At 36.1% G+C, this 18,545-nt stretch overlaps 1 protein-coding gene across 3 annotated transcripts in view; it reads left to right on the forward strand.

The window, feature by feature from the left end:
* The window catches only part of LOC105384643 (A disintegrin and metalloproteinase with thrombospondin motifs 1), a 110,525-nt gene that overhangs the window by 28,875 nt on the left and 63,105 nt on the right, over positions 1–18,545 (forward strand). For all 3 annotated transcript variants that reach the window (XM_048628163.1, XM_048628162.1, XM_048628164.1), the window contains exon 2: positions 13,992–14,084. In XM_048628163.1, coding sequence (XP_048484120.1) covers positions 13,998–14,084 — 87 coding nt within the window. In that variant the 5' untranslated portion in view covers positions 13,992–13,997. The remainder of the gene's footprint in view (positions 1–13,991; positions 14,085–18,545) is intronic.

Consider the following 18,545-nt stretch of genomic DNA (forward strand, 5'->3'; position numbering starts at 1 on the left):
GTGGGTGTCTAACTGTAACTCGATTTATGTTACATAAACCGATTAACAAAACAAGTTTATAAGGTTTTTTGTGGGTAAAACACGTTGTTACTTACTTCTTTTGTAATCGAACAGTATCGTGTTTACCAATACAATTAAAGATGCTCATGAATATTCAAAAGTCGTGGAGCCAAAGTTGTTCAGATTGACCACCTGAGTCAGTAAGAATGAACCGTAGGCGCGAGTGAAGTGGCAAAAATTTAAGAATTTGTTATAAATAAATTGTAAAATGTTGAAGTGTTAAAATGTAGTAAAGGAAGAAAGAAAAACTTTATTTTGACTCAGACAGCAACGTAACCTATAGGTTACTTATAAAATTATTATTAAATTTAATAGATACCTATAATACAATTGCTGTAGTCGTAAAAAAAGAGTGTCCAGAGTTTTTCAGTGGAAGCCTTTTTAATGAAAGTCTTTTAGTACGCTCGGGTGCATTTATATTATTCTTAAATTGCACGTCATGAGTGTCCTACCGACCATCGGTTTTTCGGCATAATAATAATAATAATATAGGTAACAGAATACCTATTACGTACTCGCATTGTGAATTAAGACTATTCTCGTAATATAATTATTGGTCATCGTATTCCACGAATTACTTTGTCAATGTCATTTTAAAGTAACCATATTTGCTCTGTTTGTGTATTTCCTAAGTAGTTTGTTTAGTTTATGATGTGTTATTCTCATGAATAGGTTAGTTACCTATTTAATTTACGTGACCAGTGTCACACTTGACTAAATCTGCCGAAGCACCATTAAGTCATACTCAACAATGTTTCAGCCAATCACAGAACTGCATTCCATACTCAGGTTTTGCTAAACTTTTCGTTCTCAGGTGTGCAACTGGCAGACAAGAATACAAAAGTACATACTTACTTACCGGGTATAAACAAATTTTATGTATTTAGTCATCTAGTTCGAGGACAAGTTACAACAAAAATATAAACCTAGGTAAAGTAAACCCTGTTTCATAAATTCTACTATCTATCGCATCTACTATCTATAACTCTATCGCAGTTTCATTACTTCAAATTAATGTCTTATAAAGGAATGTATCCTTTTACCAAAGTAAGATATGAATAGGATTTAAGGTACTTTCCCTGCAGGAAGTATTCGTTCTTTCCACTCTGTAGTTTACCTCAAATTGTATATTGTATAGCTCAAAGGTTTCTTAGCGACACTCTAAAAAGCTGAACTACACTCACGGGCAATGAAAAGGTTCCACTCAGAAAATCACCAAATTACTCCTAAATGGTAAAGGCTAGCTTAATTACGCCTTCTGCATTTAAGTACATTTAACGAAGAATCAGGATATTGCCGAGTAAAAACGGTAAAATTTTGTTAAATGTTTAAATTAAATGTTGTTTGGAGTCGTTATTTTGTAAGAGGAACTATTTCACTGTCCGTGAGTGTACTAAGAATTTTATAAACCTACCTACTTTATGTTAAGTTGTATAGAGAATTGGGACAACAATGCAATGACCGTTTAGCTAGTAGGTAAAGGTAAAGAAATAAACACATATACAATACATATATAGGTCGGTATCATAACAATGGTTCTAGAGGACATAATGTGGTATAAGTATCAAAAATCATGTACCTACTTTTATTATATGTATAATATCTCGGTTACAGGGTACAATATCACAATTTTCCCTTGAAATCCGTTTTCGTTTGCCCATATAATCACACTGAAGGCCATGCGAGGCAAACATCTGAAGAAGTAGGCAGTAACGGATGCCCTACACAAATAGTGTCATGGCTAGTGTATTTAGAAAAAAAAACGTAAATATAAAAATAATAATGGCTGTAAAGTATATTTGAATATAAATGTCATTGAACCTTCATATAAGTTATGTACATACGTAGCGTCGGAACTTGAAACCTTGTCATTGTGTGTAAAATGTGACAGGATGTCAAGACAGTTTACATATTCTAAACGTCAAAACAGTAGGCATAGGCAAAACGCCGAAGGTCCCAGGTTCTATTTCCTACCTGGGCTAATATTGGTCCAATGAAAGTCCTCTTTCAATACATAATTGAAAGAAATGACCCCGAATTATTTAAATATGATATCCTCTATAAGATATATCACCGGTGAAATCTAATAAATATAAATGTATACCTGTAATGTTTGTCACCGATCGGTAAGAAGAAGAAAATTAAAGCAAGCGTAAGCGTGAGTGTTAAAATGATAATTTAATTATAAACATACGATTCTTATTTTATTATAAACTGCAAAGTAGTTGCATTTTGTTTCCCTCTTTCTTATCTATGAATAACGGTCACTGAGGCACGGTGTCATTTACGGAGCATGTTAGCCAAAACATTTAGAGGCCTTTGAACATTTCGACTAGACGGCGTATGGCGTAACGACTTACATAAATGCTATGTGTGTTTCGAGGTCATTGACACTGATATTGATACTGGTTTTGGAAGAAAGAACTTGACTCTTTATGGATTTTTTGTCAAAAGGTGTGTTTTGTTGTGGACAATAATCGGAATGCTAAAAATAATCGTGAGCTAAGCATAATAATATTAAACTTATTTAGAATATATTGTTACGTATTAGGGGAGACCGGGGACAAAAGTAACAGCGGGTAGAAAGTAACAAAGACTCTGTGGACTTCCCCAATAGCCTTAACGTCCCAAGCGACCGCTGGTTGTCAGCATGCGATGCCCCCCGTGCTTGATATCATTTTCCACGCCCGTGCCGCGGTGCAAGGTTGTTTTAGTGAGCATTTCGTGATTTTACACACCAAAAGTAAGTTTTTTGGTGTTTATTCATTAAGTGTTTACGTAGAATTAAGATGCCAAGAACCATATGACTATTTTTTCATTGATTCATTATAAGATTGTCTGTAGCATGTCATAAATGGTTTTCGAATAACACGGGCTGTTTTAAAGTTATGTCGCCTGATATTTCAAAAATGGGGATGGGTACAAAAGTAACAGCTCGCGGCAGGACAAAAGTAACGTGTTACGTTCGTAAGTTTGCCATGTCACATTGTATATTTTTATTTTTTGTTGTTTTGATTAGATATTTGTATCATAATATTGTATATTATGGCACAAATAAAACAACTTCTTATCAGTTAGTCAGTTTAAATGATGGATCTCATTTACAGTTTATATTAAGAAGTTTTTTTTTGTTTTGTCAATAAGTCATAAGATTTTTTTAGTTTTGATAGTTTTTTAAGAAGTTTTCTAAACTAAATAATTTGATTGTTTTTTCTGTTCTTTCTTTTGAATCGTATTTATAACATTGGGCAGAATTTATGGGTTGTTACTTTCGACCCATGCCTTGTTACTTTCGTCCTGACCATGGGGTCGAAAGTAACGATTTCCCTTTTTTTTTTGAGGCTTCAAAAATGCTAAAATTCAAGATGCATTAAGTAAAGTAATAATGGAGATTTGTAGACTATAGACGAAAGTTTTATGTGACTATATTTATTTTATCGTAAATGTTATTAATAACGAGAAATCAGACAGAAATTACAAACTGTTACTTTTGTCCCCGGTCTCCCCTACTTATTCCGATGATAATAATTGTACGTAACTTAATTTAGGAATGTTAGATAAAATGTCAGATTTCATTATGCGTAGCATACGTTGCGTACACGTGGGATTAGTCTGTACCTACCTGAAATGGTCTAAAGTATTTCAATTCCTGTATTTAATTTAAGAGTCTAAATTAAATAAAATTTCATCTCAGTAATAAGGCCGCCAATTGTTCCGTCTATTTTGTGTTTTTCTCTATGTATTGTAACATAACACTGGCGAAAAGTGGTGCAGCAATGCACCTCTACCTACCCCGCAAGGGAGTACATTAGTACAAGGTGTGAGTTTTTGTTGTTTCTATGTAATTTTTGTGTGAGTGCAATAAATAATTATCTATCTACAGGAGCATACCTCCATTTACGTTGTAGATATACTTATTTTATAAATATAAAGGGCCTTACCACTAAAACTAAGACAAATGTTTAGCACTACGAAACGCCTGATCTTCTGCCTGAAACTTCGTTATAAAAATTTGCTAAATAATGTTTAAAGTTTATTGTGATAGAAATTTTAAAATGGGATTTGCGGTACTTTGGTTCAAGAATAAAAAAGTTGAGGCAATTAAAAATATTTAAAATAGCTTGCATTTTAAAGCGATTAAATTTAAGCAGAGCGGCCTTACCACACCTCGTTATAATTATTATAAGTAAGTATGTCATACATGCAGTAAATAAGTCGGTCGAAAATAATGCGCGCCCAGTAAAAAACAAATGATAGCTATATTTATCATCATCATAATAAGTGGGTTTTTTTTCATAATCATGATCATAATTAGTCTGATAGCAGTCCACTGCTGGATGTAGGCCTCTCCCAATGCAAGCCACTGGATGCGATGTATAGCATTCCACATCCAATCATTACCAGCCACCTTTCACTAGTCGTCACTCCATCTAGCCGGAGGGCGTACTACACAAATTTTCCTGACCTCATTAATTTGTTAACAATTATAACACAAATTTTATTAACACTATGTAGCACAAACTTCTACACTTAGTACCTTACCCTTCTCTGATCTTACCTTACCCGATTTCCTTTTTAGTCCACGATATTATTTTTGTAATTCTTAAAATTACGATACAAAATATTCTTGCAACACCATGGATGAGAAAAAAACCCCTATGAACTACCTCAAATTAATGTCAAACGTCATAATTAAAAAAAAATACTTTGAACTTTTGGTTTTCTTTTGTTTTTTTTTTTATGGTTAGGAAGAGCTTTTATCTATCACGGAATTAAGACGAGCATAATAAATATTATTATGATCTATAGAACTTAACATAACCACTTTTGGCAACAACAATAACATTTTATTAAGTGACAATCTAAATGATTAATTTGTTAATACAACTATTAAATAAATTTGCTCGATAGATGATGTAATTTCTTAATATTTTTGTAGGTTCTTTTGTGTTATGAATTTATGATATATTGCTGTAGCAGTTTATTGTGAAGACACATGATAATTATAATGAGTAGTAATTTGGTATAATTCGTAACAGGCTGCTAAAATAGGTATCTATTACACTTTATAATTCCGCTCTTCTTCTAGTTTTTGAAAAAGTGCTATTGCGGGCCGAAGGTTAACTCGTCATTCTGAATAATTTTTCTATGAAACTTAAAAAACAGTTAAAGAATTTTTTAAGTCTATATTATTATATAAATAGACGTATAGAAAAATTTGGTGATACTAGAGCTGGTCATGTCACCGTGGTGAAAGGATTATCCAGTATATCCAGTGAGATAAATTGTCAGTAACTAGCTGACTCCAGGGTGCGCCGGTAACTGCCTCTCAGGGCTCCTTTTGTGCAAAATGATAAGATGATTTGCACATTGTCACGTCAGTCTGTCTGAGCAGGGGGGTCACTCTCTAACTAAATATACGAACGAACCAAACGTTTCCAGTTTTGACGGCTGAATGGTGTAGTGGTTAGTGACCCTGACTGCTATGCCGAAGGTCCCGGGTTCGATTCCCGGCTGGGGCAGATATTTGTTTAAAGACAGATATTTGTACTCGGGTCTTGGTTGTTGACATAAATTTATATTTTGTATCTATATTCTGATAGACTTGCGGTTTTAAAATTAAAGTTTACTAATAAACAAACTCTCACCATAATCCAGGTTTATGCCCCAACATCATCACATACCGACGAAGATACCGAAGAGTTCTACGATAGCCTGAACAAAGCTTATGACGAACACAAAGGTACATGGACGTTGGTTTTAGGTGATTTCAATGCGAAAATTGGTAGCAGACAGGATACCGACAATGACCAAATACTTGGTCCCTATGGTCTAGGTAGCCGAAATGACCGCGGCACGCGTCTGTTACACTTCGCATTTGGGCAAAACCTGAATATCAGCAATAGTTTCTTTTATAAAAAACCTCAACGCCGCTGGACTTGGGTTTCACCAGACGGAAAAACCAAAAACGAAATAGATTTTGTATTATCATCGAATAAAAATATAGTTAAAGATATTAGTGTTTTAAACCGATTTAATTACAGCTCTGATCACCGACCAATTCGAGCGAAGATATCATTAAATGTTAAAGACACCCGGAAACAATTATATTCAAAAGGCAGTATAATTACCAGAGAAAACATATTAGTTCATGCAGATATTTTTAAGTTGGAATTGAGTAACAGTTTTAATGGATTAAAATCCGACACAGTTGATGCAGAGCAAGAATATGTTAACACCCAAAAAGCCATACATACCGCTAAGAAAAAGGTCAAGCAAAACTCAAGCCGTAAAAATATAAACAAATTAACACCAGCCACATTATTATTAATAAAAGAGAGAGAAACACACCCCAAATGCACTAAAGAGTACAACGTCATAGATAGACAAGTTAAACGTAGCATACGGAGAGACATAAGAGCTTTTAACACCGAAATAATAAAAGTGGCATTAGAAAATAACAAGTCCTTAAGAACAGCCAAAAAAGGTATAAGTAAAGGAAAAACTTGGATTACAAAGCTAACAGACGAGAACGGCAATCAACAAGCAGGGAGAGATAAAATTATGGAAATTTGCACCAAGTTTTATAAGAAATTATATACCGATTCAACAAAAACTAGTAATAATAATCATGATACATATTGCCGCCCAGACTCCATACCACTAATCACAGGTCTTGAGGTCCACCGCGCCATCTCGAGTTTAAATAGTGATAAAAGTCCAGGCGATGACGGCATCACCTCAGATATATTAAAAATAGGAAAATCCGTTCTCGTCCCTCACATAACAAATCTTTGCAACACCATTCTCATTTCAGGAAAAATACCTAGCAAACTATGTCATTCTAATATTGTTTTACTCCATAAAAAAGGCGATAAATCCGATATAGGCAATTACAGACCTATTAGCTTAATTTCTCATGTGTACAAAATTTTCATTAAAGTTATAGAGAACCGGATTACTGGCATTCTTGATTCCAACCAACCGCCCGAACAAGCAGGATTCCGCCCAGGTTTCTCCACCTCAGATCACCTCCACACCCTCAACCAGATCATCGAAAAGTCTACCGAATATAATAAGCCACTCTACTTGGCTTTTGTAGACTATGCCAAGGCATTTGACAGTCTTTCACATCCCGCAATATTTCAAGCCCTCATAGACCAAAATGTCCCGGAAACATACATAGACCTAATAAAAATAATCTACGAAAACAGTACAGCCAATATTAAATTGCAATCAGCAGGACCCTTGTTCAATATAGAGAAAGGCGTAAAACAGGGCGACCCGCTATCTCCAAAACTATTTACTTGCACTCTCGAAGAAGTTTTCAGAAAGCTTGCGGTCCCATGGGAAGACAAAGGTATTGACGTCGGCGGCAGAAGATTAACCAACCTTCGCTTCGCCGACGACATTGTACTCTTTGCCCCGTCGGCATCAACACTCGAACACATGCTGCAAGATCTCAGCACGGCAAGCCTTCAAGTCGGATTGTCGATGAACCGGTCCAAAACCAAGATCATGTCCAATAGCGCGACACGTAAGGTCACGGTTGACGGTCAGGATATACAATATGTCAACGAGTACATTTACTTAGGCCAGCTAGTCTCATTCGAAAACAGGCAAGATAAAGAAATCGATAGACGTATCGAAAACGCCTGGAAGAGCTACTGGTCTATGAAGCAGCTGATGAAGGGCAACCTTCCACTGTCACTCAAGCGCAAACTCGTTGACATGTGTATCTTGCCCGTCCTAACCTACGGCGCACAGACATGGTCACTGACCGAACATCAAAAGACCAGACTGAAGGTTTGCCAAAGAGCGATGGAGCGTAGTCTTCTCGGTGTAAAATTGACGGACCGTGTCAGGAACACCATAATACGCTCCCAAACTCGCATAGTCGATGTCGGTGTCGAGACCGCAAAGCTCAAGTGGAACTGGGCCGGCCACGTCTGCCGCATGCACCCGGACCGGTGGGCCAAGATAGCGACCGAGTGGGTGCCGGGCGACGGGCGCCGGCGGAGAGGCAGGCCGAGACGGAGATGGCGGGACGACCTGGACAAATTCGATAACAACTGGGCTGAGGGTGCACAGGATCGAAAGGTGTGGAAGATGAAAGGGGAGGCCTTTGCCCAGCAGTGGGAAAATAAGTAGGCTATTATTATTATTATTATATTATATATCTATATTCTATGTATTTGTGTAGATATATTAGCTGTACGACACCCATGACACAGATTCTGCCTAGCTTGGGGTCGAATGGCCGTGTGTGAGATGTCCCCACATATTTATTTATTTATTTTATAGTTTTGTTTTTCCGAAGCTTCGGAGCGCTGCACTAACTACAGCTCTATCTTGTACTAGCTTGCCAATTGCGTGACAATTCCCGTTCGTTCGTTCTTCGATTAAGAGAGTGACCCCCAGGAACGGAAGTGAGTGGCAGTAACCTTCCCCAATCAGATAGTTCTATAGCTCAGACCTATATCTGTATATCTGTCCAAGGTTAAGCATTGTCCGAGTTCACTACCTGAGATGGTGTAGTGAACTTGGTTTAACTAACTGGCTCACTGGACCGTAAAGACCTGGGTTCAATTCTCCAGGTACGTTAGGTAAATAATGCCAATTTGCACTTAACTTTCACGTAAGCAGTAAGCAATTGTTTTATTTGTCATTTTAACATTTAGCAGTGCGTATACTTATTTACTTACCTAATAATACGTATATGGGTATATATTCGATACGCTATGTAGTGGAAAGTCAAAGTAAAATTACGGATTAAGTTCGGAACCATTATTATTTACGGGCCAAAGATGACTGTGCAATAAGACATTTTAAAATCAGAATTGTTTTTTTTTATAACTCGATCAAGCAAAGACAACCACCGGTTATGCCAATGCGGAAACAGCAGGACTATCTGGTTTATATTTTTAATATTTTCTTACCGGCCAGATTCCGAGAAGAGACATTGTCCTTACAGTTTGTCAGTGCATCGACCTGGTGCGTTTTGTTTTGTTTCTGTGCCCTCATGTCGTGTCTATGGTCCCAGGGTCAACGCTTTTAAGCGGGTTAAGTTCATGTGTGTGGCATTTCTTATTTCTTCCTTTGTCAATATTGGGTTACAGCAAATAACAAATGGAATTATGAGGCGTATGCTAAAATACTGACGATATTGACAATAACTTTGATTTAGTTATAACAGTTTTGAGTTTAGAAATGAAATGTTTGAAATGAATTTAGGAAAATAAAAAAGTTATTCTAAATCATAATAGGTACCTACACCTAATGGCTCTACACAATTTAGTATCCGATAAAGGTACCTATTTAGCATAATTAGTAGTCCATATAGCAATGGACAACATAAAAAAATGAGTTTTAGCTTTATAGGACCCAAAATATATAAAAACCTAAATTTTTGGAAAATTTGGACCTAAAAACCATGGACATACAGCCGTACAAGCATAATAATTAATAATACGTACCTACTTATGAATTTGTTCATAGACAGATAAACACACAAGTCACTGACACACAAGATGCCCTGACACCATCTTGAAGGTTCAGATGCTATCGCAGTAAAAACCGTTTATTTCTGAAGACAATGGCTTTACATGTCTAACAGGACATTTTAGTCTTTTTGCACACACGCATACGTGGACTATAGTATATATATGATATGTTATAGTATAAGTTATACTTATGTTAAGTTCGTGAAGGTATATTACCTAATCATTAGAGTACATTTTGTATACATACTTATAAAGTATATTTTTTTTGCTTATTTTATTATTACAGTGAGACTAATATAACACTGGCGAAAAGTGGGTGCAGCAATGCACCTCTGCCTACCCCGCAAGGGAGTACATTAGTACAAGGTGTGAGTGTTGTAATAATTAATATAGGTATACATAATACCTACCTATTGAATTTTCCCAATATGGATAAGGCCACGGCTCACGGCCTAGGTCAACAATAGATTGCATTTTTCAGCCACATTATCATCATCACCGAATTTACGTTAAACCCGTTATAAATATATAAATATAATATAAATATGTGGGGACATCTCACACACGGCCATCCGACCCCAAGCTAGGCAGAACCTGGGTTATGGGTATCGGACAGCTGATATATCTACACAAATACATAGATAGATAGATACTAAATATAAATATCAACACCCAAGACCCGAGTACAAATATCTGTCTTTAAACAAATATCTGCCCCAGCCGGGAATCGAACCCGGGACCTTCGGCGTAGCAGTCAGGGCCACTAACCACTACGCCATTCGACCGTCCGATGTTACACCATTCTGATACATTAATGCACATTAATTTAATAGAAGAACGTAGCGATTGGCGACGTCTTCACCATTTTTAACGCGACGGTTGCATCCGCGCAAACCCGTGTATTTCCTAATAAACAGCTTTACCTCAGTGTTCACACCGTGTGAACTGGCGAAACATTGTTTCTTAAATTACGAAAGTGACGTCCAAAGTTTGCGAAATTTCGTGCGATTTTGTCACTGCGCGGGTGACAGAATAGGTCTACTAACAATGATTTTGGTTTTGGGGATGGCAACATAAAATATGACATATTCAATATAGCTAAGTAGGTACTTACTTACTCTTAAATGTAAGGATCCTTAAAGATATTGATGAAATTATACTTCTGTGTACAAAAATGAAACAGGCTGAATTTAGGCTTGGCTACGACGGCTAAGAGTACTTAACGTACCTACTTATAGTCAAATTTTCATCTATCTACTTATTATAAGTACATTAGGTACCCTAGATATGTATGTATAAACTGTTACAGTTTGTACACACACCACACCCAACTGGCAAAGGTCAAGGAAAAGAACCTACACCAAATGACTAACAAAAATATCCGGCTGGCAATCCCAACACTCAGAAGAAGAGAGATAGATCTTTCACCCGCCATTAATTCATTTGACAGATAAAAGCGCGGCAATTTAATGAGGTCGTTGACCCCAACTGGCTGCGTTCACAAACGGTCATAAATAATGCTGGCCAATGTTACTGATGCAATTAAAATCCTTTTTAAATTATTTTTTCCGTTTGCAATTGTCATTTGTTTTTACTTCTCGGGGCAGTTATTCACTTATGTAACCGCTAACCGTGCGCTTAATTCTGCAGATAAGGTAGTTTTGTAGTACTTATATTCTCAAAACAAAAATAATCAAGTTCAATTATCGTATTACCTTCTTTAAACTATAGTAGATGTAGGTAGGTACCTACTAAACTGGTAAATCAGATGACGAATACCTATTTCGTCATATACTATACATAATTTATGAACTCGACGACTCAGTTTTGGTGTCGGAAGTTTATAGAACAATGTTTTTAGATATATTTTAAAACAAAGAATTTAAGATTTTGACAGCACTAAAATTAGGATTTTTCCCTGCAGAATCGACATCATTTTATCATGCTAAGATAATTCCAACGTGTATGTACCTACCCAATAATTATGAGGGTTAGAAACGTATTAAAATTCGTTCCAAGCAAGCATTAGGTACCATGAGTACCATCGGACAAGCGCGGCACGAATATATTAACCGACACACCGCACCGAATCCTCTCACTGCCCCCTACTGCTCTCAAATCGAGGTATTATACGTTTATTGACCTCTCTGATAAAATAAAATTCCACCATGCACCCAGAAGTACACTTCCCGTTAACCATTTAATGAAGATGAGGAGTAAAAGTAGAAATTAATTGAATTTTTCCCGCCAAATATTTGTCGTTCTCATTTTTTCACGCGGCGAGGCAAAGGCGTAACGCGTACAGCTTAATTTAAATCGGGTATTTTACTGGCAACACTAACGCATGATTGGCGATCGCAGCGCCGCTCTGCGTGACTTTTACGCACTTTCGGTAATTTTACAACGTCTTATGCGGCGTTTTATAGAAGCAGTAAGATTATTTGTCGCACCATAATTTTATGTTGTTTATTTCGTTACGCTCACTGTTTACCGGTTACGTTTACGGGTTTAAGAGATTGTTGAATTAATTTTATCGATTTAACGTGTGTCTGTTTAATTTGTACTTATGATTTTTACTTTACACGAATTTGTTACTAACTCTGTGCAGTACAGTTATAGTAGTTTGCGCTAGATTAAAATAGGCCGATCATAAACTAGCTTCAAACACTATGAGGCCACGCCAGAGTACCATTCTCGACAGCAAAGTCTAGCGCTGGAAATAAACTCCTTGCCTGGAGAATTGCCTTATAAATACATGTGCCGCCGCGGGCACAAACAATCCTAATCCTAACTAATATTTTAAATGTGAAAGTAACTGTGTCTGTCTGTCTGTCTGTATGTTAATCTTTCACGCCAAAACTACTGAACGGATTTGAATGAAATTTGGTATACATACGGTCTTGACCCTGGGAAAGAACATAGGCTACTTTTTATCCCGGAATTCCCACGGGTAAACTTTTTAAGGCGAAGCGAAGCGCGCGGGAACAGCTAGTAGGAAATATTTCTTAGACAGACGCAGCGGACGTACTCAGAGATCAACTCATGGAAATCTCGCACTATACGCACCTGGAGGAATACTCTATACTGATGAAAAACAACGACATAGAGTGAAAGAAAGAAAGAACCATTTATTTGACACACTGAAACAGAACAATAAAGTCAGAAAAAGAAACAACAACAAAATAAAGAGAGTAATACATGTACAGAACAAACAAAACGAGTGGTGACGACTCGCGCAGTAGCGCTTTGGAACTTAGTTTTTCGTCATATACAGGGTGTTGCAAAAAGGGTATACCAAGCCGAAACCTACATGTGCAGCATGGTATATCTAAGCCCGAAACTGAAATCAGAATTTGAAAATTCGCGATACCATGCTGCACATGTAGGTTTCGGCTTAGTATACCAATTTTGCAACACCCTGTAGAGTGCCTATACCCTAGTGTCACTCAAAAATCTGAGTTTTGGAGTTTTGTCGATCCACATAGGTACTTACAATCATTAAAACTCCAAGCCTCTTAATTTTTAGCTATGCCTCTAATTTATAAAGGAAGAAAACTGTCTTATATTTTTCTTTAGTGGACGTCAAACGAATAACCGTTTCAAACTTTCGTAAAATATCGCAATCTGCCGAAGAAAGTGCGTTTCAATTCTATTCACATAACAAAACAAGGAAAGTAATGTATTATATTATGCGCACTACGGATCTTGTGAAAACGGGGCGTGATTCGAATCCTTTAAGTAAAACTTTATGTTTATCGGTACAGTCAGGTTGACAAATTTCTTATACAGTTTTTATGTGTTTGCAACACAGCATGAGATGCAAATGTACCAGATTTCATCCATTTTTTTTATTTGGCTAGCAGTAATTCAAGTTGACACATTAGGCTACTTTTTATCTTGCAATTGCTATAGGAAACCATTTGAGGCTCGCGCAAAAAGCTAATCGCAAAAGTATAAAATATACTTAAAGAAAATATGTTACTATCATATTTTTTTATGAACCTATTGTGTCACAATGCCGCTGCTGAGCAAAAGGTTCTCCCTGGGTCTTCCTTCTGTTCATGGCTTCCTCATTCCATTTCCTACTAAATACATTATATCTAATCTTCTTCTTCTTAAATTTAAGAGCCTAGCTTGCTCTCGTCGGCGTAGTTCCCGCCACCGCGGTCTGTCACAAGCCAGTTCTTTCATTTCTTTGTACGACTATAACCCCTTTATTCATAAAAAAAGTTAGTGGACGCTTTAGCTATTGAACTGTTTTGTCCATCTCTGTCAAAGATGTTTTTTTCTCTGTCAGAGAGTGACAGAACAGTTCAATAGCTAAAGCGTCCAATAACTTTTTAATGAATAAGGGGATAAGTCTATTGTAATGTTTTCTTTAATGGTGCAAAATATTAAACTAACCATAGACAACGTGTGTTGTTGCAGAGCGCGATGGAGCCCCCCCGCGGCCGCTGGCTGCCGGCCCTCGTGCTGCTCTGCTCCTTCGTCTGCACACATTCTTCATCTTCACATTCCAAGGTAAGCTTCAGTTTATTCACTTTTACTTAGGGCGACTTGCGCCAAAATCTTAAAACTAGATTTAGTGTCTAATCTCGATTTAAGAAACGTCATTCCAATATAAATTAATGGCGTTAATCGAGATTTATCGCAAAATCTAGATTTTGGTGCAAGTCGCTGGTTAGTTAGGTGCAGTTAATGCTGCTACTCCACTTGGGTATTCGTATTTGCCATAACTTCAAATATTTGGCAACTTTTAGTTAGGCAAATATGGCAATAAGTTTGGCGAATAAACCGATCACTTTTGGCAGTTTTGGCAAATACGCAAATACGAACAGACAAGTGGGGTACTAGCATAAGAGCTAACTAGCGCCACCAATGAATAAAACATTTTAATATCCCAAAACTGCTAGGTTTGTCATGCGATGCGATGAAAACTGGAATTAATTTAAATAAAGACTCCCAATGTACATATACGAGTTAGTAGATACACATGGGAAATGAAAAATCTCCAGTGACTAAAGCATCAAATTACTTACTCCTAAACGGAAAAGGCTAGCTTTCTGCAACATTGAAAATACATCTAACAGAGCATCAGGATATTACCAATTACACATTCATATTTCGTTCAAATTTCAAATGAAATGTTTGAAAAAATTGTGATTGTTTGGTTTTAATTTTCTGAGTGGAACTTTTTCATTGCCCGTAAGTGTATATTATTAGTGATACGATTTCGGACTAACACGGGTGTATTAACATAAAAGCGTGTTAATTAGCTTGAATTTGTTAACGTAGCCGCAATCTCTGATTGTTATCATTTGTCACTAATCTTTCGTGTTCTCCACATTTTAATAAATTCGCCTTTTGCAATCAGTAAAATAATCAATTTTATGTGAAGATGCTGAGATAAAAATATGAATATGCATTATTTTCTTAGTTGATGAATGTTTATTTATTCAAGCCACTACAAATTAATGAGACAGGCATATAAATCTTGTGACGACAGGAAATGTTGCAGACAAAAAAAAACATATTCAATCGTCTGCCTACTACCGGTGACCGCGTCATTATTCGCAAAGATGGAACATGTAAATGATTATAATTATTTTAAGATTAAGTACAATGAAACATTTGAAACCTCTTTTCATGGCCTATGAATAAATAAGAATAGGTCTATTTTGGCGCCTACAGGGATACAAGATAAAATTGCTCACGAATATCCTAAATACTTTCACGTGCAAAGAAACAGTTCCACTTTCAAAATGCAGACACGAAATGGCGTAATTTTTTTTTACTTTTAAATGGAAATGTGAACAAAATAGTTACGTTTTTAGTTGGTGATATTCTGATGCGCCGTTAAATGTACCTACTTAAATATTGCAGAAGGTGTCATTTAGTTAGTTTTTTTAGTTTATAAGTAATTTGGTGATTTTCTCAATAGAACTTTTACATTGCCCGTGAGTGTATTAAATGTAAAACCATTTGTTCAAAGATACCGAAAAAATCCAAAAGTTTTTGTATCATGATCGTGTCATCATTTCACACTTGGCATAAAAATATGGTTAGCAAGAAAAATATATGACTGTCCGATCCCTTATGTAATGGGTAAAATAAGTAAAATCTTGTTCGTATGACACAGCTGTGTTGAGCAATACGGTTTTATAGAATACCCTTGCAAGGAAATACTTTCTATATTCGCAACCCAAACATCCAACGGTTATTCAAAATATATTTTATGTCTGACTGCAGATATAAATAAGCTGATTTACTTGTACTCAAAGATAAGTATTACTTGCATAATGTTAAAGCTATGTATTATGCTGGATTATTTATTGAAGTACGGAAAAGCGAACCTCTATTCTTATAAGTACCTACTTAATATTTTAATTAAATAATAATAAATAATAAATATGTGGGGACATCTCACACACGGCCATCCGACCCCAAGCTAGGCAGAACCTGTGTTATGGGTGTCGGACAGCTGATATATCTACACAAATACATAGATAGATAGATAGGTACTAAATATAAATATCAACACCCAAGACCTGAGTACAAATACCTATCTGTCTTTAAACAAATATCTGCCCCAGCCGGGAATCGAACCCGGGACCTTCGGCTCAGTAGTCAGGGTCACTAACCACTACGCCATTCGGTCGTCAATTGGTGCTCATTCTTTAGCTATAAGTTTAAAAATAACATAGACAATCTAGCTAGACATACTGGCACATGTGGAGCTATTTTATTTATTACATCATATATCTTATATCTGACATTAAACCTACTCCATTAATATGATGCTATCATTAAATGCCATCAACAATTACTAATGCAATTTAGGTATATCTACTGGGATAGGCCTTTGTGCTAGGTTGGGTTGATATCACAAACTTTTACAACACACAATCACAGATTACTAAATGACAAAATTTATACATGTGCTTAATTAAGTAGTGTGTAAAATGTTAGTACGGAGATCAAGTCCTAAAATTATGAGAAATGGTTTCATAAAGCTATTAAGAACATTTCCTTACAGACAAAAACAAGTGCAATATAAATAATTCCTACGTGGTACCAATATAGAGTCAAAATTCTCTCTCTGATCCGCAGAATATCTAGAGTCTAGATTCTAGACAGTATACAGCTTTGGAGGTGTTGATTTAAATACAATTTCGCCACGCGTCTACGCCTTGCACTTACATTTCATAACAACCGTGGGTCACTTTAGCTTATGAAAAACGAATTTTCAGAGCGACCAATTCTATCTCGCTGTGCTAACGTCAATAATTGCATAACAGCGTTCGTTTGTTTGTTTTTGTCAAGGTAGAGTAGACCCCGACTCGACCAGTCGCTGACTAACGAACTGACTTGATTGTACACAGTGTAGGGTACTTATTGTACACTAAATTATAATTATACGAATATTTTTTTTGTGTTAGGATGGTGCAGTAATCAAGTACGTATAGTAACACCAAAATCTCAAAAATGTTGCTTGGGGCGCGAACACGATCATAATTTTATGTTAAATTGATTAATTGTAAAAAACAATTCTTATCTCAATTATAATAATGATCACGAAAAACCTTTTAGCAAGTGTAAGCAAACGAATTTACATTATCACCACATAGATAGTCGAACCAAAGTAACCAATTAATTTTCTTTTTAAGGCGATGTAAATCCATAACCCATTATTTTTTATTTGTAAAATATACATATAGGTAGTTTAGTAATAGTGTCTTCTTAATTGTTTCTCAACCACTTGTACTTTGAGTCTAGTGTTTCAATCGAAGCCCACCGTTGCGAAAGATTAGACCAGAATCTATCCAGTTGTAATCAAAATGTTCTATACTCAGCAAATAATTAGAATTAGCACGGCTCGCTAACATACCATGTAATACCATGTTTTACGCAAATAAAGTATTCTATTCTATTCTATTCTACCGTTACCGTTTGAAAGTGTTTTCCCAAAAACTACTAATGCCATTCCCCTTGTCATGGAGATTTGAATTTTTAGAACTTAGCTCCTAATTCTTGGTGCCTGCAATGTAGGAGTTAATCTACGCTAGAAACTTTTCTGGCGGCATTTTCGCCAACTTCTACATTATATGTATGTACTGCTGAGTATTGCAGTGGTTGCTATAAATTGGAATTAGTATGACAAAGGCTACTTAAAAAAAATAAATAACAAAGGGTTGGCTTTTTCAGTTTTGGGAAAAACGCTTTCAAATGAAAGCAAAGATTTTATTTTTATTTTGGCGCTATTTCCTGGTTATATATCGCCTTAAGCCACAACCACAACCTTTCGTGAAATTTATAAACACGAGTATGATAAAAAACCTGTTTGTTTTAAAACTCGCGTTTGAGCCGGATAGTGCGAAATATTTAATACTGTTACACATTCTTAATCGCGGGAAATATGTGTTACCCGCCGACATTTCGCAAATCTTTTAAACTTAACGCCAGTTTTTATTACTAAGCGTTTACCTGCCACGTTGAAATACGGGACAATATTGGATTTATTTTATTTATTTTTAGAAAATTAACAGCGTTACATATGAAGTTACAAGATAAATGAGTTAAATGGTAAGGCCAATAACAAATTTTCCTTAATTTAACATACAATAAAGGTGCACAAAATATAAACTTATAGCTGTTCCCGCGCGCTTCGCTTCGCCTTAAAAAGTTTTCCCGTGGGAATCCCGGGATAAAAAGTAGCCTATGTTCTTTCCCAGGGTCTAGACCGTATGTATACCCAATTTCATTCAAATCCGTTCAGTAATAAATTTAATTTTACGAGGTCGAAAATAATCCAACCTATTTGATTTAATGGTAAAATAACTTTTAATTGTGCTCTAAAATGTCCCCAGCAGTATCCTATAAACCATTACTTATCTACATGTACTTTAATATAAATGGCTAGTGATATATGTGGGACCAGGCGGTGGAAAAGAAAACCAAAACTATTTAAACACTGAATCACGT

The sequence above is a fragment of the Plutella xylostella genome, chromosome 20 (genome assembly GCF_932276165.1).
Source record: "Plutella xylostella chromosome 20, ilPluXylo3.1, whole genome shotgun sequence".
NCBI lineage: Eukaryota > Metazoa > Arthropoda > Insecta > Lepidoptera > Plutellidae > Plutella > Plutella xylostella.